The sequence below is a fragment of the Mobula birostris genome, chromosome 16 (genome assembly GCF_030028105.1).
Source record: "Mobula birostris isolate sMobBir1 chromosome 16, sMobBir1.hap1, whole genome shotgun sequence".
In the NCBI taxonomy this organism is placed as follows: Eukaryota; Metazoa; Chordata; class Chondrichthyes; order Myliobatiformes; family Myliobatidae; genus Mobula; species Mobula birostris.
Window position 1 is genome coordinate 26680908 of NC_092385.1, and position 24783 is coordinate 26705690.

At 38.9% G+C, this 24783-nt stretch overlaps 1 protein-coding gene across 8 annotated transcripts in view; it reads right to left on the bottom strand.

Moving 5' to 3' along the window:
- cfap20dc (CFAP20 domain containing) overlaps positions 1-24783 on the bottom strand; it is a 492691-nt gene that overhangs the window by 355765 nt on the left and 112143 nt on the right. For all 8 annotated transcript variants that reach the window (XM_072280490.1, XM_072280488.1, XM_072280492.1 and 5 more), the window contains one exon: positions 24342-24414. In XM_072280490.1, the coding sequence (XP_072136591.1) occupies positions 24342-24414 (73 nt within the window). The remainder of the gene's footprint in view (positions 1-24341; positions 24415-24783) is intronic.

Sequence of the window (24783 nt, forward strand, 5' to 3'; positions counted from 1 at the left end):
AAGTTGCAGAACCTGGGCCTCTGTACCTCCTCTGCAATTGGATCCTCGACTTCCTAACCGGAAGACCACAGTCTGTGCGGATTGGTGATAACATATCCTCCTTGCTGACGATCAACACTGGCATACCTCAGGGGTGTATGCCTAGCCCACTGCTCTATTCTCTATATACACATGACTGTGTGGCTAAGTATACCTCAAATACCATCCATAAATTTGCTGATGGTACAACCATTATTGGTAGAATCTCAGATGGAGATGAGAGGGCGTGTAGGAGTGAGATATGCCAACTAGTGGAGTGATGTCACAGCAACAACCTTGCACTCAACGTCAGTAAGACGATAGAGCTGATTGTTGACTTCAGGAAGAGTAAGACTAAGGAATACATACCACTCCTCATAGAGGGATCAGAAGTGGAGAGAGTAAGCAGTTTCAAGTTCTTGGGTGTCAAGATCTCTGAGGACCTAAGTTGGTCCCAACATATTGATGCAGTTATAAAGAGGCAAGACAGCGACTATGCTTCATTAGGAGTTTGAAGAGATTTGGTATGTCAACAAGTACACTCAAGGGGGCGTCACGTGATGATGTGGGATTGAGACGTGTAAATCCAGCTCTCCCGCAACAAATCAGTAAAGTACCGTTTAAACAAAACAAAGTTAGTAAATATTTTCTGAAAACTATTTATAAACTTTGTAAGACTACTTTACGATATGCCTCCTAAACCGCAACAAAAGAAGTCTGCTGTTGTGAAGCAGCCGCGAGATGGGAAGAAAAAAAGGCCTACTGCAACGATGGAGCCTCGGACTCAGGTTGGATCTACTTTGGTAGAACAGGGAGCAATGGCGGTGGTAACGGCTTCTTCGAAGACGACACCGGAAATGCGCATGCGCAAATCGACACAACGCAAACTACAAGAACCGACAGCCACTGCAATTGAAAATGACTCAGAGTCAGAATTGGATTCTGCAGAGAACACAGATGAAGAAGAGGAGGAAGAATTGGAAGCGATTGGAAGTAAAGGAGATGATAGAGATATGAGAGAGGCTATATTGCAGTTAACAGCTGAATTAAGAAAAGTAAGAGAAGAGCTTAGGGATACAAAGATGTGCTATGATAAAGTTATGGCAAGACAGGACAAAATGGATAAGAAGCTTCAGAAGATGGAAAGAGCAATGGGGCATATGAATGATAGAGTGGAAAAAACAGAAAATGATCTGCTTGTCTGGAATTCGGAAAGAAACCGACTCTTGGAGAAAGTGGACATGTTGGAAAATTTTAGTAGACGTAATAATATTAAAATTGTTGGTCTTAAAGAAGGTACGGAGGGAGATAAACCAATAGAATTTTTTCAAAGATGGATCCCGGATGTTATGCGGAGGAGGTTCGACCAATTGAAATTGAGCAGGCACATAGAGCTTTAAGACCAAAACCAAAAGATGACCAATATCCACGATCGATTTTAATAAAATTCTTAAGATTTCAAGACAAGGAAAGGATTTTACAGGCAGCTGCTCAAGCTGCCAAAGTTAGAAAAGGGCCATTGATAATTAAAGGGAACAAAGTTTTTTTCTACCCTGATATAAGTTACGAACTTTTGAAGAGAAGGAAGAAATTTAACCCAGTGAAAACAACCCTATAGGATCATGGCTATCAATTTACACTGCGTTATCCTGCAACCTTGAAGATTTTTTTGCCTGGTGGAGAAAAAAGATTTTTTGATGACTACCAGAAAGCAGAGCAGTTTGTGCGAGGTTCTCTGAATATTCACCAGATACAAGAACAAACCCAGGAGAGCGAGATAGATTGAAGATGAAGATTGGGTTAAAGAATGGACTTGTTGGATTTTTGAAGCTGGATGAATGTATAAATATATTATTAATTATACCAGGGGGGTAAGAAAGGTTAAAACTGGAGGAATATTAGTTGGGAATAGTAATACTAATTTTGTCTATATATATATATAATGTTTTTTTTGTTGCGGGGGAGCTGGAAGAAGCACTGATCGATTGCTACGCTAGTCATGTGTGCAAGCGTGGCTTTTGCCACGACCCGTAAAATGGAGGGGGGTAGTGTTGTGTATCCTTTCATTCACAACATTAGTTGGGGGGGTATTTTGTTTTTTCTTTTTTTGTTTTTTTTTCTATCTTCTTTTTTCTTTTTGCCTGGAAGGTTGGGAGGGAGACACATAGCAACATGGTGAAGTTTAAAGAGATTCCCCAAGGAACTATGAGAGTTGAGAAGATAAATAATGTTTTAGATTGGAGTAACTTTGTTAAGAATAATGACTAATTTATTGAATTTTTTGAGTTTTAATGTTAACGGGCTTAATGGACCAGTGAAAAGAAAAAGAATCTTAACACATATTAAAATAATGAAGATAGATTTAGCTTTTTTACAGGAAACGCACCTAACGGAAACAGAACATCAGAAACTAAAGAGAGATTGGGTGGGTAGTGTTGTTGCGGCTTCATTTAATTCAAAAGTGAGGGGAGTAGCAATTTTGATCAATAAAACGTTACCAATTAGAATACAAAATGTAATAACTGATTCTGCGGGGAGATATGTGATTATACATTGTCAGCTTTTTTCTGAACTATGGACTTTTATGAATATTTATGCACCAAACGAAAATGATGCAAAATTCATACAAGAAGCTTTTCTGAATTTGGCGGATGCGCATGAAAAAATATTAATTGGAGGAGATTTTAATTTTTGCTTAGACCCAGTCTTAGCTAGATCAACCAAGGCTGTTATAAAATCGAAGGTAGTAAATTTAACTTTATCATTGATGAAGGATTTAAATCTGATTGATATATGGAGAAGAATCAATCCTAAAGAAAGAGACTATTCGTTCTACTCCCATAGACATAAAACTTTTTCAAGGATAGATTTGTTTCTATTATCAATGCATATTCAACACAGAGTGAAAAATATGGAATATAAAGCAAGAATATTATCAGATCATTCCCCTTTATTAATGACAATAATAATGGCTGATAAGGAAAATGTGGCTTATAGATGGAGATTTAATTCAACATTATTAAAACGTCAAGATTTTTGTGATTTTATGAAAAAACAGATTCAATTTTTTTTGGATACAAATTTTCATTCAGTGGATGATAAATTTATATCATGGGATGCGATGAAAGCATATCTTAGGGGCCAGATAATAAGTTATACGTCTAAAATTAAGAAAGAATATATGGCAGAACTAGATCAATTGGAAAAAGAGATTACAAAATTAGAAAAAGAATCTCAAAGCTATATGTCAGAAGAAAAACGAAAACAACTTGTCAATAAGAAGTTACAATATAATACACTTCAGACATATAGAACGGAAAAAGCAATTATAAGAACTAAACAAAGGTATTATGAGTTAGGTGAGAGAGCACATAAAATTCTTGCTTGGCAGTTGAAAACAGAACAAGCTTCCAAAACAATAAATGCAATTAGAACAAGAGCAAATAAAATATCTTATAAACCTCTTGAAATAAATGAAACCTTTAAAAATTTCTATTCTGAATTATATCAATCAGAATCCCAAAATGATGTTAACAAGATAGAAAGGTTTTTATCACAAGTTTCTCTTCCAAAATTGAATTTGGAAGAACAGAAGGGATTAGATATGTCTTTTACATTAAAAGAAGTTGAAGAAGCTTTAGGATCACTCCAAAGTAATAAATCTCCAGGAGAGGATGGTTTTCCACCTGAATTTTATAAAAAATTTAAAGATTTATTATTTCCTCTTTTTATGGAACTAATACGTCAAGCAGAAAAATTACATAAACTTCCAGAATCTTTTTCAACAGCAATTGTAATAGTATTGCCAAAAAAAGACAGAGATCCTATGAAACCAGCATCATACAGGCCTATTTCTTTATTGAATACGGATTATAAAATAATAGCAAAAATTTTATCAAATAGATTATCTTAATATTTACCAAAATTAATACATACGGATCAAACAGGATTTATTAAAAATAGACAATTGGCAGATAATGTAACCCGGCTACTCAGTATAATTCATTTGGCACAAAAAAGGGATGAGAAGAGTATAGTAGTAGCTTTGGATGCAGAAAAAGCATTTGATAGATTAGAATGGGATTTTTTATTTAAAGTACTAGAAAAATATGGGTTAGGAATATCTTTTATAAATTGGATTAAAACTTTAAATTCTAACCCTAAAGCTAAAGTATTGACAAACTCTCAAATTTCAACACCATTCCAGTTAAAAAGGTCAACTAGACAAGGTTGTCCACTATCACCTGCTTTATTTGTATTGGCGATAGAGCCATTAGCAGAACTAATTAGAATTGATCCAGATATTATGGGTTTCAGAGTTAATCAGGAGGAATATAAAATTAATCTTTTTGCCGATGATGTTTTGATCTATTTAACAAACCCACAACATTCGTTACATAAATTATCTTCTAGATTGGATGAATATGGGAAGGTATCAGGTTACAAAATAAATTGGGATAAAAGTGAAATTTTACCTCTTACTAAAGGAGACCATAGTCAATATTGATTAGTAACCCAATTTAGATGGCCGGTAAATGGTACAAAGTATTTAGGTATAAGACTTGATAATGATGTAAAGAATTTATATAAATTTAATTATTTACCACTATTGAAAAAAATTCAAGAAGATCTTGACAAATGGATGATATTACCAATAACATTAGTAGGTAGAGTCAATGTTGTAAAAATGAATATATTTCCTAGATTACAGTATTTGTTTCAAACATTACCAATACAATTGCCACAGAAATTTTTTCAAGAGTTCAATAAATGTGTGAGAAAATTTCTTTGGAAAGGTAAAATGTCAAAAATATCATTGGAAAAATTGACATGTAAATTTGGGTTAGGAGGGTTACAACTTCCAAACTTTAAAAACTATTATAAAGCAAATCAACTTAGATTTATTGCATCTTTCTTCGATGATCGAAAACCAGCATGGATTAAAATAGAACTAGACAAGATAGAAGAAAATAGACCTAAAGATTTTATATATAAATGGGAATCTAAATTGATACGGGAAAAGAAAGAATCTCCTATATTAACACATTTGATTGATCTATGGAATAAGATAAATGTTGATAATGAAACACAGAAATCTCTATTAGCAAGGAGGCCTTTGTTCCAAAACAGACTTATTCCTTTTACAATGGACAATCAACTTTTATATAATTGGTACCAAAAAGGGATTAAATTTATAGGAGATTGTTTTGAACGAGGTATATTGATGTCATTTGAACAATTAAAGGATAAATATAAAATATCTAATAATACTTTCTTTTGTTACTTTCAATTAAGGGCTTACTTAAAAGGTAAGCTGGGTCAAACGATGTTTTTGCCAAAACCTAATGAAATTGAAATTTTAATACAAAAAGGGAAAATTAAAAAATTTATTTCATGTATGTATAATTTGATTCAAGAACAGACAATTAAACAAGGAACCCATAAGTCAAAGCAAAAATGGGAAACAGATCTGAATATTAATATTGATGAAACAAATTGGTCAAGACTTTGTCTTGACAGTATGACAAATACAATAAATGTTCGACTTAGATTAGTACAATATAATTTTTTACACCAATTATATATTACACCACAAAAAATAAATAGATTAAATTCAAATCTATCTGATAAATGTTTCGGTGTAATCAAGAAATTGGTACTTTTTTACATTCTATTTGGTCTCGTTTTAAAATTCAACCGTTTTGGATAAATTTAAGAATCTTATTGGAACAAATTACTGGAACTCAACCTCCACATAACCCCGTATTATTTCTATTAGGTGATATTGAAGGGATAAAACCGAAACTTAAATTGAATAAATATCAGAAAGAATTTATAAAAATTGCATTGGCAGTAGCTAAGAAGACTATAGCAGTTACTTGGAAATCTGATTCGTATTTAAGTATGGATCATTGGAATAATGAAATGGCTAGTTCTATTCCACTCGAAAAAATTACTTATAATTTAAGAGACAAATATGTAACATTTTTGAATATTTGACGCCCTTATTTACAAAAGATAGGATGGCATATTTAAGTGCTCCGATAAAGACTTTGGTCACTTGGGGAAAGTAACGAATAATTATACCAAATTTATTTTGAATCCCATGGAGCATGTGGAAACCTTCCAATACCCAGGCAGTTCTTTTCTTCCTTTCTTTCTTTTTAGGTAGGACTATATATGGGGGGGGGGGAGGGTTAAAGGGAGGGGGGAGGGTAGATTCTATTTTTTCATGTATTCCTTTTGAAAATTCAATAAAAATTATATTACAAAAAAACAAGTACACTCAAAAATTTATACAGATGTACCATGGACAGCATTCTGACAGGCTGCATCACCGTCTGGTGTGGGGGGGGTTACAGCACAGGACTGAAAGAAGCCACAGAGGGTTGTAAATTTAGTCAGTTCCATCTTGGGGACTAGCCTACAAAGTACCCAGAACATCCTTAGGGAGCGGTGTCTCAGAAAGGCAGCGTCCATTATTAAGGACCTCCAGCACCCAGGACATGCCCTTTTCTCACTGTTACTATCAGGTAGGAGGTACAGAAGCCTGAAGGCACACACTCAGTGATTCAGGAACAGCCTCTTCCCCTCTGCCATCTGATTCCTAAATGGACATTGAAGCTTTGAACACTACCTCACTTTTTAAAAAAATATACAGTATTTCTGTTTTTGCACGTTTTAAAAAACCTATTCAATACACATAATTGATTTACTTGTTTATTTATTATGTTTCATTTTATTTATTATTATTATTTTTTCTCTCTGGTAGCTTATATATTGCATTGAACTGCTGCTGCTAAGTTAACAAATTTCACATCACATGCCAGTGATAATAAACCTGATTCTGATTCTTTTGAAAGGAAACTAACAGAGATTTTGAAAATAATTTTTTTAAATTAATTTTTTAATGCATTTCTACAGTGAAACTATAGAGATAAGGCCCACCAACAAAATGGAGATTTATACAGTGCGAAACAAACAAATCCAATATGTAATTCATTAACAATAAGAAAAAGTACCCAAAAGACAATTATGTAAAACTAGTATCCACCCCAACCTCCAACTGAAAAAAAACACCCAGGCCAACCATTTCTGCATATAAAAGAAAAAAAAATTAATTAGAACATTCAACCCCAGAGAACTGTAAACATATGTTGGAAAAAAAGAAAGTATAATGCTGACTACCAAAAGTATAATGTAATTCACAACAAAAAACCGTATAACTTACCCAAAAAAAGCTGAAAGTAAGGGATGGTGGCATATAAAAAAAGATAAACTTACCCTAGAGAAGAATTATGAAAATATTCAAGAAAAGGTCCCCACACCTTATGAAACTTTATGACCGAACTAAGAAGTGAATAAATAATCTTTTTGAGATCTAAATAGGCCATAATATCACTAAGCCATTGAGCATGAGTGGGTGGGGCAGTATCTTTCCACCTAAGAAGAACCAATTGTCTAGCCAAGAGAGAGGCAAAAGATAATGTTTGGTATTTAGTCAGACTCAAGTGCATATCTACTTCACCCAAGGTGCCAAAAAGAGCAACCAGAGGGTTAGGTTCTAAATGGCAATTAAGAACATGCGATAGAGTTGAAAAAACTTCTCTCCAGAATTTCTCGAGACTAGGACAGGTCCGGTACATATGAATAAGGGAAGCCTCGGCCCCTTTACACTTACCACAGACAGGACTAATGTCAGGATAAAACCGCAATAATTTAGTTTTAGACATACGAGCCCTGTGTACAACCTTAAACTGCAAAAGGCAGTGGCGAGCACATAGAGTTGAGTTGACTACCTTAAGAATTAAATCCCAAACCACATCAGATAAACATAGAAACATAGAAAATAGGTGCAGGAGTAGGCCATTTGGCCCTTCGAGCCTGCACCGCCATTCAGTATGATCATGGCTGATCATCCAACTCAGAACCTGTACCAGCCTTCCCTCCATACCCCCTGATCCCTTTAGCCACAAGGGCCATATCTAACTCTCTCTTAAATATAGCCAATGAACTGGCCTCAACTGTTTCCTGTGGCAGAGAATTCCACAGATTCACCACTCCCTGTGTGAAGAAGTTTTTCCTAATCTCGGTCCTAAAAGGCTTCCCCTTTATCCTCAAACTCTGACCCCTCGTTCTGGACTTCCCCAACATCGGGAACAATCTTCCTGCATCTAGCCTGTCCAATCCCTTTAGGATTTTATATGTTTCAATCAGATCCCCCCTCAATCTTCTAAATTCCAATGAGTATAAGCCTAGTTCATCCAGTCTTTCATCATATGAAAGTCCTGCCATCCCAGGAATCAATCTGGTGAACCTTCTTTGTACTCCCTCTATGGCAAGGATGTCCTTCCTCAGATTAGGGGACCAAAACTGCACACAATACTCCAGGTGTGGTCCCACCAAGGCCTTGTACAACTGCAGTAGTACCTCCCTGCTCCTGCACTCGAATCTTCTTGCTATAAATACCAGCATACCATTCGCCTTTTTCACCGCCTGCTGTACCTGCATGCCCACTTTCAATGACTGGTGTAAAATGACACCCAGGTCTTGTTGCACCTCCCCTTTTCCTAATCGGCCACCATTCAGATAATAATCTGTTTTCTTGTTTTTGCCACCAAAGTGGGTAACTTCACATATATGCACATTAAATTGCATCTGCCATGAATTTGCCCACTCACCTAACCTATCCAAGTCACCCTGCATCCTTTTAGCATCCTCCTCACAGCTAACACTGCCGCCCAGCTTCGTGTCATCCGCAAACTTGGAGATGCTGCATTTAATTCCCTCATCCAAGTCATTAATATATATTGTAAACAACTGGGGTCCTAGCACTGAGCCTTGTGGTACCCCACTAGTCACTGCCTGCCATTCTGAAGAGGTCCCATTTATTTCCACTCTTTGCTTCCTGTCTGCCAACCAATTCTCTATCCACATCAATACCTCACCCCCAATACCGTGTGCTTTAAGTTTGCACACTAATCTCCCGTGTGGGACCTTGTCAAAAGCCTTTTGAAAATCCAAGCATACCACATCCACTGGTTCTCCCTATTCATTCTACTAGTTACATCCTCAAAAAAATTCTATGAGATTTGTCAGACATGATTTTCCTTTCACAAATCCATGCTGACTTTGTCCGATGATTTCACCGCTTTCCAAATGTGCTGTTATCACATCTTTGATAACTGACTCTAGCAGTTTCCCCACCACCGATAAGGAGATATTTAGATCTTGTTCCCAGGCAGTTCTGATTTTATCGTAAGGGGCACACCTCAAAATCACTAACTTATCCCAAATAGCAGATATTAAACCTTTACCCAATGGATTGATACAAAGAAACAAGTCCAGAACATTTTTCTCAGGTATCGCAGGAAAGTTTGATATCAAAGGGTTAATGAAATGTCTAATTTGAAGATATCTAAAGAAATGAGTATTAGGTAGAGTAAACTTTACAGACAGTTGTTGAAAAGTTGCAAAACGATTATCTATAAAAAGATCTTCAAAGCAACTAATACTTTTTCTATACCAGTCATAAACATAGAAGGTAGGAAAAGAAAAAGATGATTGTGTAAAATAGGGCTAGAGAGAGAAAAACCAAGACCACCATTAAATTTTCTGAACTCAGCCATATTCTTAAAGTATGTCTGATAAGAGGATTAACAGTAAGTCCAGGCAAACGACAAGAAAGTGCAGAACCAAGAAGTGCAAAAATTGAAAGATCCTTAGTCGAGTTCAATTCCATTGCCACCCATTTTGGGCAGTCAGACTTATTATGGAAGAAAGACCAAAAAAATAAGACAATGAATATTGGCTGTCCAATAATATAAATGAAAATTAGGTAAGGTCATACACCTTTTTAGATTTTTGAAGATGAGCTTTATTAAGTCTAGGGCATTTACCCTTCCATAGGTAAGACAAAATAATAGAATCTAACCCATCGAAAAAAGCTTTAGAAATAAAAATTGGTAAAGACTGAAATAGATACAAAAAGTTAGGAAGGATATACATTTTAATAACATTAATACAACCTACAAGAGACAAAGACAAGGGTGACCACTCTGTTTTGGAGAGTTTAGAAGATTGGTAAAATTTTCTCGAAAAAGATTCTTAAAGTTCCTTGTGACTGTAATACCAAGATAAGTGAATTGATTGTTAACCACTTTAAAAGGGAGATTACGGAACACTAAAGCTCTTGCTTCTCTGTTAATTGGAAAGAGTTCACTCTTATGTAAATTAAGTTTACAACCAGAAAATTGACTAAATTTATTAAGTGAAAACATTGAGGGTTAGGAGGGAGTCGGGTTTGATATAAAAAGTAAAAAATCGTCAGCATAAAGGGAAACTTTATGCTCAACACCTCCCCTCCAAATCCCCATCACTTCAGCACAGCTACAAAATGCAAAGGCAAGTGGCTCTTGCAATAGCCAGATCGAAGAGTAAGGGACTTAAAGGGCAACCTTGATGAGTGCCGCGTTTAAGGCTGAAAGACTGGGATAGCTGAGAGTTGGTCAAGACAGAAGCGGTGGGACATGAATATAGCAATTTAATCCATGTAGTAAAACTTTGTCCAAAATCAAATTTTCCAAGGTAATTCCACTTGACATCATTGAACGCTTTCTCCACATCAAGAGAAATAACACATTCAGGAATCCCAGTTGAGGGTGAATATGAGATATTAAATAAGCGCCGTATATTAAAAAGGGGAAGACGATTTTTGATAAAACCAGTTTGATCTTCAGAAATAAAGGGTATACTGTTCTCTAATCTACGAGCCAAAACTTTAGTCAAAATTTTAATATCGACATTTAATAAAGAAATCGGCCTATATGAAGAACACTCTGTCGGATCTATACCTTTTTTGGCTAAAAGAATGATACATGCCTCGTTGAATGATGCAGGCAACTTACCATACTTAAACGAATCAGATACAACTGAAAATAATTGAGACGAAAGCAGTGAAGAAAATGATTTATAAAATTCTGCTGAAAGGCCATCAGGTCCAGTAGATTTACCCGACTGTAATACAGAGATGGCAGATGATATTTCCTCTAATGATAATGGTTCATTGAGTTTTGCTTTAAAGTCAGGGGAGAGCGAAGGAATATTAAACTCTTTTAAAAATGCTCAACCGAGATATTCTCATTTAAAGATTCAGAAGTATAAAGTCGAGAATAATAGTTCTTAAATGTGTCATTGATATCACAATGATTTGAAGTAATGTTCCCATTTCCCATTCGAATTTTTGTAATTTGTTGTTTAGCTTTAGAGAGTCTTAGTTGGTTAACTAAAAATTTACCGGACTTACCCCCATGAATATAAAATCGGTTCTTACTTTCAAGAAGTTGGCTTTCAACCAGTTGAGTGGAGATGAAGTCAAACTTAATTTGAAGTTCTACTCTCTTCTTATACAATTCAGGATTTTTGGTCTGGGCATATAATTGGTCTGTTGCTTTAATTTGACCAATCAAACCTAAACGCTCTAAATAGGTTCTCTTTTCAGATTCACAGTATATGAAATTAATTGACCCCTCAAATACGCTTTTATGGCATCCCAGACAACCTGGGATGAGATTTCAGATGATATGTTAGTGCTTAAAAGTTATCTGATCCTTCATAAGTTTTACAAAATCATTACCTGACAACAAGGTTGGATTAAAACGCCAATGTTTGTTCATTTGAGGAAAACCAGGGAAATTTATGGACAGGGTAACTGGGGCACTATCCAAAATCACTATACTCTGATAATCGCAAGAGCGAACAGATGGAATCAGCTCATTATCCATTAAGAAATAATCAATTCTAGTAAAAGTATGATGGACATTTGAAAAAAAGGAATAATCTCTCTCAGTAGGATGGAAAAAATGCCACACATCAGAAATACCATAATTAGAAAGGAAAAGTGAATAGATAAAGCAGATTTACTAGGGAGCCTAGGAACAGAAGAGGACGGATCCAATACTGGATCTAACCAACAATTAAAATCACCACCTAATATGAAGGAATATAAACTCAAGTCAGGCAATAAAGAAAAAAAAGGTTAAAAAAATCCACATCATCTGAACTGGGAGCATAGAGGTTAGCCAAGACTACCCTATTATTATACAATTTCCCAGAGACAATAATAAAATGACCATTTGTATCCAAAATTTTGTTGTAAAGTTCAAAGGGAACATTCTGAATAATAAGGATTGAAACCCACCCCTCCCTCAGCTTTAGCCGGAAAAGCAGAATGGAAGTGCTGTCCCACTCACCTAGACATAAGGCAAGAGTTATCAAAACTACGAATATGTGTTTCTTGCAAAAAAGTAATGCCAGCTTTGAGCTGCTTGAGATGTGAAAACACCTTCCTTCTTTTAAACAGGATGGTTCAATCCCTTAACATTCCAGTTTATAAGATTCAATGGGCTAACCATTGTCATATAAAAAAACATATAGCATAGTAGGCATAAAAAACATATAGAGTAGTAGGCATAAATATGGACAAACATTCTAATAACAGCTCTGGGGCAGAAGTATAAAACAAGAAAATGAGGACAAAAAAAAGTCCCGAATAACAAAGAATAACTAAGGGTTGTTTAAATAGTGTTAGCACTAGGAAACCCTCCCCCCGCCATCAGATCCCAAAGCAAGAAAGCTACTAAAGAACAGCAGCAAGCTCTTCAGAAAAAAACTACCCCTAATCCCAATTTCCAGTTTTTAAATAGCTTCATGAGGTCTGTTTAATTAACAGTTTTAAAGAAAGAGTTTATGCACTTGGAATTAAAATTGTACATAAAAAAAAGAAAACAGTAATATCAAAAAGCATTAGACTTAACTTGAAATAATAATCCAGATAACCAAACTCGCGAAAAAATAGTAATTAAAAAAAATTAAATTTAAGAAGAAAACAGAGAAAAAAAACAAAGAAAGAAAAAAAAAGTACCAATCAGCCATTTTAAATAATCAAATCGAGTTTGAAGGAGACACCATAGCAAGGAGACTTTCGATAAATTTCTGAACTTCTTATAGCAGAGTTAAACCATTTTCAGTAATTTAAAAATTAATTTAGGAGTCACCATAGCAAGGAGATTTTCAGTAAATTTCTGAACTTCTTATAGCAGAGTTAAACCATTTTCAGTAATCTAAAAATTAAATTTAAAAGGAAAACAAAAAATATAAAAAAAGAGGAAAAAAAAGCAATCGGCCATTTTAAATAACCAAATCGAGTCTGAAGGAGACACCATAGCAAGGAGACTTTCCAATACATTTCTTAACTTCTTATACCAGAAATAAACCATTTTCAGTAATTAGATTGTTAGATTATGAGGACACTCAGTCCTCGTTTATTGTCATTTAGAAATGCATGTATTAAAAAACGATACAATGTTCCTTCAGTATGATATCACAGAAACACAGGACAGACCAGGACTAAAACTGACAAAAAACACATAATTATAACATATAGTTACAACAGTGCAAAGCAATACAGGCATTTGATAAGAGCAGACCATGTAAAAAAAAAGTCTCAAAGTTCCGATAGCCCCAACATCTCACAAAGACGGTGGAAGGGAGAAACTGTCCCTGCCATGAGCCTCCAGCGCTGCAAACTTGCCGATGCAGCATCCTGGAAGCACCCGACCATAGCCGACTCTGAGTCCGTCCGAAAACTTTGAACCTCCAACCAGCCCCTCTGACACCAAGCACCATCTCTGCTGAGCGCTTCGACCCCGCTCCGGCCGCCGAGCAACAAACAAAGCCGAGGACTCGGGGCCTTCCCCTCTAGAGATTTCGGATCACATAGTAGCAGCGGCAGCGAAACAGGCATTTCAGAAGTTTCACCAGATGTTCCTCCGTGCTCTCACATCTGCCTCCATCAAATCAGAATTGTGCATGGCACCCTACTTGACAAATAACAGATATCATCACCGGAGTGGCCGTGTGCGCTGCATCACGCCACCATCTTCTCCTCTTCTGCCTTAATTTAAAAGGAAAACAAAAAAAACCAAGGAGAGAAAAAAATAGTAATCAACCATTTTAAATAATCAAATCGAGTCTGAAGAAGTCATAACGGCAGGGAGACTTTCGATGAATTCCTGAGCTTCTGTAACAGAGTTGAACTATTTTTTGTCCCCAGTACTAAGAGTTATTTGGAGATGGGCGGGGTAATGTAGCGAGGGCCTGAGTCCAAGATTGTAAAACTCTTTCATTACACCTTTGTATTTGGCGCGCAGCCTCAAAACTTGAGGAGCATAATCTTTAACAATACGAATGGGACTGCCCTTAGAATGCAATTTTCCTCTCCGACGTGCTTCTATAATCAAAAGGTTTTTCAACTGATAGCAATGAAAACAAACTATAACTGGGTGTGGTCAGGAACCCAATTCGGGCTTAAACTGAAATACCTGTATACGGTGGGCTCTGTCTAACTCAGGTAAATTCAGAAGAGTATCTTTCCCAAAAATCTCACAAAGTAAAGAGGAAAAAAATTCAACAGGAGCTCCGCTTTCGATAGTCTCTGGCAGACCTAGGATTCGTAGATTGTGCCTTCTGCTCTGACCTTTGAGATCAGCTATTTTTGATGATAACTTGGTGTTATTCTCACTCAAGTTAGAACAAACGGCTTCCAGCTGCTGAATACGACATTTTAAATCTCCGGTTTCAATGTCAAGATGAGAGAGACGAATGGAATGTTCCTCCACTTTGGAATTGATTTGATCTAATTTTGACTCCAACAAAGTGAAGGAAGACTTAAATTCAGATATAATCTCTTGACGGTGCTGGTCCAGAATGGCGATAATGTCAGCAGAGGAGCCGGAGGCAGTCGCAGAGACTTCTTTTTTCCCCAGCTTTAGAGGGCTTGAAGGCCATTGTAAGACAGTCGTATTCGCAGGCAGGTAGGAGAACAAAAAAAAAAATTAGCAGTCTGGAGTAGAAAAAGGAAGATAAGAAGTGCGGAGGTAAGAAATGAAACGGAGCGACAGTTTTAAGTGATTAACCTATCGCCATCTTACCGGGAGTCGGAAACTAACAGAAATTGACAAATCAGTATGATGCCACAGATAGTGCATTTTATACATCATATTTTAACTACTGTGTACAGTTCTGGTTGCCATATCACAGGAAGGATGTAGCAGCAATGGAGAGTACTGAAGAGATGCACTCTGATGAAGGCTGGAATGGAGGGCGGTGGATAGAAGGACAGATTGGATAGACTGGAACTTAGAAAGATAAAGGGTATTCTTACGGAAGTTTATAAAATTACATGGACCATTGAGAGGATAGAAAGCATTTTCCTCAGGGCAGGTGAGCCCAGAACCAGACGGCACAGGCTTAAAGCAAGAAATTTAAAAAGAGGCCCAAGGTGCAAGTTTTCCTGACAGATGGCAGAGGATATCTGGAACAAGTTGCCAGAAGGGATGGCAAAGACAGATACAATTATAACACTTAAAAGGTATTTGGAAGGGAATTACATAGGAAAGGCATAGAGAGATATGGGCCTAATTCAGGTCGATGAGATTAATACTCAGCATGGACAAGGTGGGCTGGAAGGGCCAGATTCTACAATTCATAGTGAGCTCATGTCTTTTATGCAGTGTTCCCAGGAAATAATTCCCAGAAATCATTTTGGTGAGTATTATAAAACAGCCATAACTTACAATTTCACATGGAGATATAACGGTTCTGTCACCACGGTTCGGATATGGCCCAAGTGCAGAGTGAGAGACACTGAAGCAGGTCCATAGTTCACAGACTTTAATTTGAAAAAAGGAAAATAAAACAATAAACGCTAGGCCAAACTGGGCCATTAATTAAAACTCTCAGAAGGGAAACAAAGCCTATACTGCGGCCAAAAAGAATATCTAAACTTTAAACGAATACCGCTAGTCTTCAGAGTCAGTTGATTTTGAAAGTCCAATGGCTCAAGGAAGGTCGAATGCAAAACAGCAGCGAAGCTCTATCCAAGTCTCGACAAGCACTACGACGACAAGAACATAGTTAAATACTATCATGATTAAATAATAATTACCTGACATGTGCAAATTCACAAGCGCAATTGCCGTATCTACTGCGCTGCCAAATCGGTGGTTGTGACAGTTTCAATGTAATGTAATGGGCAGTGTTCTTGATGGATTCTTTTGTCAGTACTGCTAAACATAACAATGCAATCATTGCCTTGTTGCAAGACTTCCAAGACAGAATGGAATGTACGTAGTCAGTTACTTAGTCTTCAATGATCAACACTTCATGATTCTTTTGAAGCCCACATATGCTCAAAGCTACTGATTGTCTCTTATTATGCCATAAGATTAGTACCATCAGAAGAGATTGACTGCTTCATGCAGAGAACCTCAGCTAAGAAAATGGGGCTTTCCCCAAAGCAATTTCACTGTACTCTAGCCATCACAGAAATGCTTAATCCTTGCTGTAAACAATTCGCTGTTATGAGCAACATTTGCTGAACCACAGGAGTAGGATCCTCAAGAGAATTTCATTACCTGATAAACTCATCCAGTAAAAGCTTTCCTATGAGGCCAGCTACTGGTATCACCTTCATCTGCCCTATTCTGCACTTCTCCACCAGGAAGGTAAAAGGTAATGGCTTAGTTTTCCCAATAATGGCTTTCTGGACTGCATCGGAAACAATAGCAATGAAGAGGTAATTAAGGGAGTAGATAAAGATAAGACAATGAATGTTGTCTATGTGGATTTTAGTAAGGCCTTTGGCAGGTTCCAACTGGCAGTGTGATCTGGAAGGTTAGGTTGCATGAGGTTCCGGGGGAGTTAATGAGGTGGATTCAGAGATGGCTCAATAACAAAAGCAGAAAGTGATGGTTGACGGTCAATTCCTCAAATGGAGGCCTGTGATTAGTGGGCTTTCCCGGGGTCAGTGTGGTGACTTCTGTTATTCATTATGTATCTAAGTGCTTTGGATGTGAATGTACCTGACATATCTAGCAAGTTTGCTTACATTACAACAATTAGGGTGAATTCTTGGTAATGAAGCAAGTTACAATGAATTGCAAACACGAGGACATTTGCAGATGCTGGAAATTCAAGCAACACACATCAAAGTTGCTGGTGAACGCAGAAGGCCAGGCAGCATCTCTAGTAAGAGGTACAGTCGACGTTTCGGGCCGAGACCCTTCGTCAGGACTAACTGAAATGAGAGCCAGTAAGAGATTTGAAAGTGGGAGGGGGAGGGGGAGATCCAAAACGATAGGAGAAGACAGGAGGGGGAGGGATGGAGCCAAGAGCTGGACAGGTGATTGGCAAAAGGGATATAGTCATAGTCATACTTTATTGATCCTGGGGGAAATTGGTTTTCATTACAGTTGCACCATAAATAATTAAATAGTAATAAAACCATAGTTAGTTAGTAATATGTAAATTATGCCAGGAAGTAAGTCCAGGAACAGCTTATTGGCTCAGGGTGTCTGACACCCCAAGGGAGGAGTTGTAAAGTTTGATGGCCACAGGCAGGAATGACCTCCTATGACGCTCTGTGTTGCATCTCGGTGGAATGAGTCTCTGGCTGAATGTACTCCTGTGCCCAACCAGTACATTATGTAGTGGATGGGAGACATTGTCTAAGATGGCATGCAACTTGGACAGCATCCCCTTTTCAGACACCACCGTCAGAGAGTCCAGTTCCATCCCCACAACATCATTGGCCTTACGAATGAGTTTGTTGATTCTGTTGGTGTCTGCTACCCTCAGCCTGCTGCCCCAGCACACAACAGCAAACATGATCGCACTGGCCACCACAGACTCGTAGAACATCCTCAGCATCGTCCAGCAGAAGTTAAAGGACCTCAGTCTCCTCAGGAAATAGAGACGGCTCTGACCCTTCTTGTAGACAGCCTGAGTGTTCTTTGACCAGTCCAGTTTATTGTCAATTCGTATCCCCAGGTATTTGTAATCCTCCACCATGTCCACATTGACCCCCTGGATGGAAACAGGGGTCGCCGGTGCCTTAGCCCTCCTCAGGTCTACCACCAGCTCCTTAGTCTTTTTCACATTAAGCTGCAGATAATTCTGCTCACACCATGTGACAAAGTTTCCTACCGTAGCCCTGTACTCAGCCTCATCTCCCTTGCTGATGCATCTAACTATGGCAGAGTGATCCGAAAACTTCTGAAGATGACAAGACTCTGTGCAGTAGTTGAAGTCCGAGGTGTAAATGGTGAAGAGGAAGGGAGACAAGACAGTCCCCTGTGGAGCCCCAGTGCCCCAGTGCTGCTGATCACTCTGTCGGATACACAATGTTGCAAGCACATGTACTGTGGTCTGCCAGTCAGATAATCAAGAATCCATGACACCAGGGGAGCATCCACCTGCATCACTGTCAGCTTCTCCCCCAGCAGAGCAGGGCGGATGGTGTTGAACGCACTGGAGAAGTCAAAAAACATGACCCTCACAGTGCTCGCTGGCTTGTCCAGGTGGGCGTAGACACGATTCAGCAGGTAGACGATGGCATCCTCAACTCCTAGTCGGGGCTGGTAGGTGAACTGGAGGGGATCTAAGTGTGGCCTGACCACGGACCAGAGCAGCTCCAGAACAAGTCTCTCCAGGGTCTTCATGATGTGGGAGGTCAATGCCACTGGTCTGTAGTCATTGAGGCTGCTGGGGCACGGCATCTTCGGCACAGGGATGAGGCAGGACGTCTTCCACAGCACAGGAACCCTCTGGAGTCTCAGACTCAGGTTGAATACATGGCGAAGTACTCCACATAGCTGAGGGGCACAGGCTTTGAGCACCCTGGTACTGACACCATCCAGTCCTGCAGCCTTGCTCGGGTTGAGACGTTTCAGCTGTCTTCTCACCTGTTCAGCTGTGAAGCCCACCGTGGTGGTTTCATGTAGGGAAGGGGTATAGTCATGAGAGCAGGGTGGGGGACTGTGAGGAGGGGTAGGAGGGGAGAGTGGAATATGTGTTGGTTGGGGGCCGACAACAGATGACTCGTGGGGGATGGGCAGGGGCCACAATGTCAAATCTGTTAAAGAACAGGTTAAGTTCATTGGCCCTGTCCACACTGCCTTCAGCTCCTCTGTTGCTAGTTTGCTGGAACCCAGTGATGGTCCTCATCCCACTCCAGACCTCCCTCTCTCATGTTGTTCTGCTGGAGTTTCTACTCAAGCATCCTTCTGTACCTGTCTTTAGCCTCCTTGATCCTGGCTTTCAGGTCCCTCTGTATTGCCCTCAGCTCCTCCCTATTTCTATCTCTAAATGCCCTCTTTTTAGCGTTCAGGATGTCCTTAATGTCATCAGGTTGGAGGCTACCCAGACGGAATATAAAGTGTTGTTCCTCCAACCTGAGTGTGGTTTTATCTTTACAGTAGAGGAGGCCATGGATAGACAGATCAGAATGGGAATGGGATGTGGAATTAAAATGTGTGGCCACTGGGAGATCCTGCTTCCTCTGGTGGACAGAGCGTAGGTGTTCAGCGAAATGATCTCCCAGTCTGCGTCGGGTCTCGCCAATATATAGAAGGCCACATCGGGAGCACCGGACGCAGTATATCACCCCAGCCGACACACATGTGAAGTGTCGTCTCACCTGGAAGGACTGTCTGGCGCCCTGGATGGTGGTAAGGGAGGAAGTGTAAGGGCATGTGTAGCATTTGTTCCGCTTACAAGGGTAAGTGCCAGGAGGGAGATCGGTGGGGAGGGATGGGGGAACGAATAGCCTCCAACCTGATGGCATGAACTTTGACTTCTCAAACTTCCGCTAATGCCCCACCTCCCCCTCGTACCCCATCCGTTATTTATTTATATACACACATTCTTTCTCTCTCTCCTTTTTCTCCCTCTGTCCCTCTCACTAAACCCCTTGCCCATCCTCTGGGTTTTCCCCCCTCCCCCTTTCTTTCTCCCTAGGCCTCCTGTGCCATGATCCTCTCATATCCCTTTTGCCCATCAACTGTCCAGCTCTTAGCTCCATCCCTCCCCCTCCTGTCTTCTCCTATCGTTTTGGATCTCCCCCTCCTCCTCCCACTTTCAAATCTTTTACTAGCTCTCCTTTCAGTTAGTCCTGACGAAGGGTTCTTGGCCCGAAACGTCGACTGTACCTCTTCCTAGAGATGCTGCCTGGCCTGCTGCATTCACCAGCAACTTTGATGTGTGTTGCATGAATTGCAAAGAGATTTTGATCAGTAAGGGAGATGAGCTGAAAAATGGCAAATAGATTTCAACATAGATAAGTGTGAAATAATGCATTCTGGCTTATACAGTGAATAGCAAGGCACTGATTTGTGTAGTGGAACAGAGAGATCTAGGAGTTCAAGTGCAGTTTGCTGAGAGTGGTTGTGCAAGTAGGCAGGGTGGTGAAGAAGACGTTTAACATGCTGGCATTAACCATTTAGGTCATTGACCTTTGAAGTAGGGACATTATGTTGCAGCTATTTAAGTCATTGATCAGGCTGCACTTGGAATATTGTGTGCAATTTTGGTCATCCTTTTATAGGAAAGACATTGTTAGGATGGGAAAGATGCAGAAGAGATTCACAAGAATGCTACCTGGACTAAAGAGTCTGATTTATAGAGAGAGACTGGCCACACTGGATCTTTATTCCCTGGAGTACAGGAGAATGACGGCTAACCTCCTAGAAGTTTAAAACATCATGCATAAGGTATACAAGCATGAGAGGTAACTTCTTTACGCAGGGGGCTGTGACTACCTGAAATGAGCTGTCAGAGGAAGTGGTCAAGGCAGGTACAGTTGCAATACAGGTTTCCCCCGCCATCCGAAGGTACAGCGTTCCTATGAAACGGTTCGTAAGCCGGAATGTCGTAAAGCGAAGAAGCAATTACCATTTATCTATATGGGAAAAATTTGTGAGCATTCGCAGACCCAAAAATAACCTACCAAATCATGCCAAATAACACATAAAACATAAAATAACAGTAACATATAGTAAAAGCAGGAATGATATGATAAATACACAGCCTATATAAAGTAGAAGTACTTTTCCACAATCATTGCTGCCCTGTTCTCCGTAGCCAAAATCTCACACAAGCGCTCTCGGCAAAAACACTCTCTCCAGTAACCTTTAAGCTAGGAAGCCAACCAGCCAAACCTACCAAATAACACGTAAAAATACACAGCCGATATAAAGTAGAAATAATGTATGTACAGTGTAGTATCACTTACGGGAATCAGGAGGACATCGAGCACACTGATGATGGTGTGTTAGACTGAGTCGTCAGAGGTTGGGGTGCTGCAGTGGCCCCCACCCTCCAGGCCGCCGACCTGCAAAGCATGCAGGGGTACAGCAGTAGCCGGGAGGCACACAGCACATCTTTAAGAAAAAAGCCGAAATAAACATGCTAATTAATTAGGTGCCACCCAGCATCGCCTCTGATCTGGGCCAACAATTACGTGCCAGACGGCACCTAATTAATTAGCATGTTTATTTCAGCTTTTTTCTTAAAGATGTGCTGTGTGCCTCCCGGCTACCGCTGCATTCTCTGCGAATCGGTATCTGTCTGCGGCCCGGGGGTTGGGGTGGTGGGACACTGGGGTGTCATCTCATCATCATCTGTTTCCATTAGGGCAGGCAGCTCATCTTCTCCTATGACTGCCTGCCTCGATATCGAAGGTCGAGGTTGGTCGTCTGCTGTGGCTGATGTGAAAGGCTTGAAAAACGACAGTATGCTTGACTGCTGAACCTCGTGCATTTTTCTATCATACAGTTCTTTGTAAGCACTCAAACCATCTTGCAAATATGCCCTAAACCGACGTACTCTTTCAAAATTAAAGTTGTACTTTATCATTGCAGTGAAAATCTCATGCAGTTGCTTCACATTCAGTTCCTGGACAACTTCACTTTCGGTCGATTCACTACTGCATTCGGTTTCGATTGTTATCCTTTCCTCTTCCAATTGCATCAGCTCTTCATCTATTAGTTCTTGGTCATGGGATGCCAAAACCTCTTCAATATCATCTTTGTCAACTTCCACAAGACAAACTCACTTTGTCCTTACCTCATTCACCACGATCGAAACGTTTAATTATGTCCAGTTTTATGCTAAGTGTAACACCCTTACGAGCTCTTTCAGGCTTTTCAGATACCTTAGAACTCATCTGGCTAACGGCTGCTCACAGGCACGTGTTTAAGCAATGCCAGCGAGAATGCTGTTCCGAATCCGGGGGAGAGCGGCTGCTCGGGGCGCGCGCTGCCCTTTTTCTCGCACGCTGCTTTTTTTCGCCCGCTGCCTTTTTCATAACAGTGAAAACACCTGTTAGCGAAAACAGGTAACTAATGTAGGTCTTTCGTAACAGTGAGGTTTCATAAAGCGAACGTTCGAAAAGCAGGGGACGCCTGTATTTAAAAGGCACATGGATAGATACCTGGAGGGATAGTATTTAAGGAAACCTCTGGAGCAATTCAGATATTGGTATCTCTTCTTGATTTTCCCCAAATGTTTCTTGCCCTCTAATGCCACTATAATAATGTCCAAGTAGCCAGAGCATGGAGAGGAGTTAGAAATTAAGGACAGTAGAAATAGTTCTTCGTCCTTCAAGACCTGACCGCTTCTGCAATGCAGCAGTTGAAATATGGTGGACTATGTAGCTTGTCTAAGAAAATAGGGATCGCGTAAGTTCTCTATGATATGGCTCAGATCATAAGAAATTTCTTTCCAGGTTTGCAAAACTATTGACTAGTCAGGAAGTGATAGACCTTGTACTTGCATAGAGAGCTAATGTTACAAATGTATGGGTCATATTCCTTGGTGCTTGACTTTTCTAATTTGGCTTTAAGGTGAGTCTGTCTCTAACATAAAACTGATCTTGATTAGATTTTCTTTTTTAATCTTTCTATTTATACATAAAAAATCAGATGAGCAAGCAATCAGCTTGATCCCAAACTTCTGAGTGTCAATTTATTTTGTGATTATAAATTCCAGATATTTCTCCATCATTAAGTTTAAAATACTCAGTCCATGTTTGCTATATATTGTATGTCCTGACAGCATGGCTCCCACATTTGATATTTTTTAGGCTTCTGGCACCTCTCCCATACCAACAGAATATTAAAATATACTGGCAAGTTTCCACTAACTTTAACAACTAAGGATGTATCCCATTTAGATTAGGTGACCTACTTATTTTAGACATAAGCAGAAGCATGAAAAGATCTGACTATCAGTTTTTACCCCCTCTATTGGTATTATTACTTCCTCTTCTATTGATTCTTTTGCTGCATTGTCTTCCTTGATAAAGATAGACTAAGTTTCTAATAGATTGTGATATTCTTCGAGGGTCAATGTGAGACCATTCCTTTTCATGAACTTCCTAGCCTCCTGGTCTTAACAAGCAGGTAGTTGTGGGTAAGCTAGGTCACATTTTATGCTTTGTATTCGACAGCAGCACTAGAGATGTCACTGATGTGAAGATCATTATTTGAAAACAGGTATGCTAACTTGGGAGCATTGTGGGCTTCATGAAGTGATTGATTACATTCTTTTTTCAGGCTTCTCTTGAGAGCCATCCACCTCAATGTGTTGATCAACTGCAGTGTTACTAATTGGCCACACTCCACCTTTTACACTCCATTTACTATTTACGTGCTCAAAGACCTTTGGCTTAATACTTCCATTCAGTTCTCCTATTTTCTTTGCCATTCTTTTTCATTTCATTCTCCCCACTTATTTTTTATGTTCGGGTGGGTAAAATAATCTACATGATTTCTGTTTATCTAATGGCAGAGCTGTCAGATAATTTACATTTGTAGAACCTGGAAATTATTAACATTACATTCCTCATGTCTAATCCAAAAAGCTGAATTCAAGGACTTTAGGAAGACTGAATATTGCCCAAAATAAATCAGCCACAGTTGTACCACCTACCATACAATACACAAAAAGAAGAACCATGCATATTTACTCAATGCTTCTGAAATAAATGCTATCTATTTTTCCATGTTTCCTGTAAGCCATTAACAACATTCAGAGGAAACCTAAGCAAATTATCAAAAACAAGATCTTTCCATCTATTTACTGAGCTTTCCATAATTTATCATTTTTACTACAATGAGAATCAACCAACTCCATGAGCTACTTTTCCCTAATTTATGCATGAGCAACAGTTCTTTATTCACATATACATTGTGAACTATTGTAATTAAGAAAAGTAACTGCAATAACAGATGTTTTGTGCTTTCAGTTCCCATGACAGCGCACAATGTACCAGTTGTTGAAAACTAACAATTAAATTAGCTTAATCACTTGAAGCCAGCCTAAGTCATTCTTGCAGGGGATGCCACTTACAATTAATGAACACTATTTGTAGTAAAATTTATTAACTATCTAACACATAAACATTTAGCAATGTTTATCCTTACAGCAATTCCGTAGAGAAGTCTTGTCCCACAGGCACACAGAGCTGCAATACAAGGAATCGCTGGATCAGGCCAACTAAAATGGAAGGCAAAAATAAATACAAAAATTACTTATTTTCACCAGGCGGTAACAGTCAATGAAACATAAATGCTCAAAGACAATGATTTTAACAATTACAAGATTATCGTCAAAAGGGAGGATGAAGTGATGATATGTCATAAAGGGAGATTGGTACAGTCTTGCCTATCACAAATAATTTATCATAGGGATTCTAATAATATTCTACCATAGGAGATGAATTAAAAAGGAAAAAGTGGGAAAATAGGAAAACAATAGAGTGCTCAGATGCACACAAAAAAAATACTGCTGTAAAACTATACCAAACACTGAAAATGCTGTAAATAGTCATTAAACCAGGCAGCAACTGTGCAGAAAAATAGATTG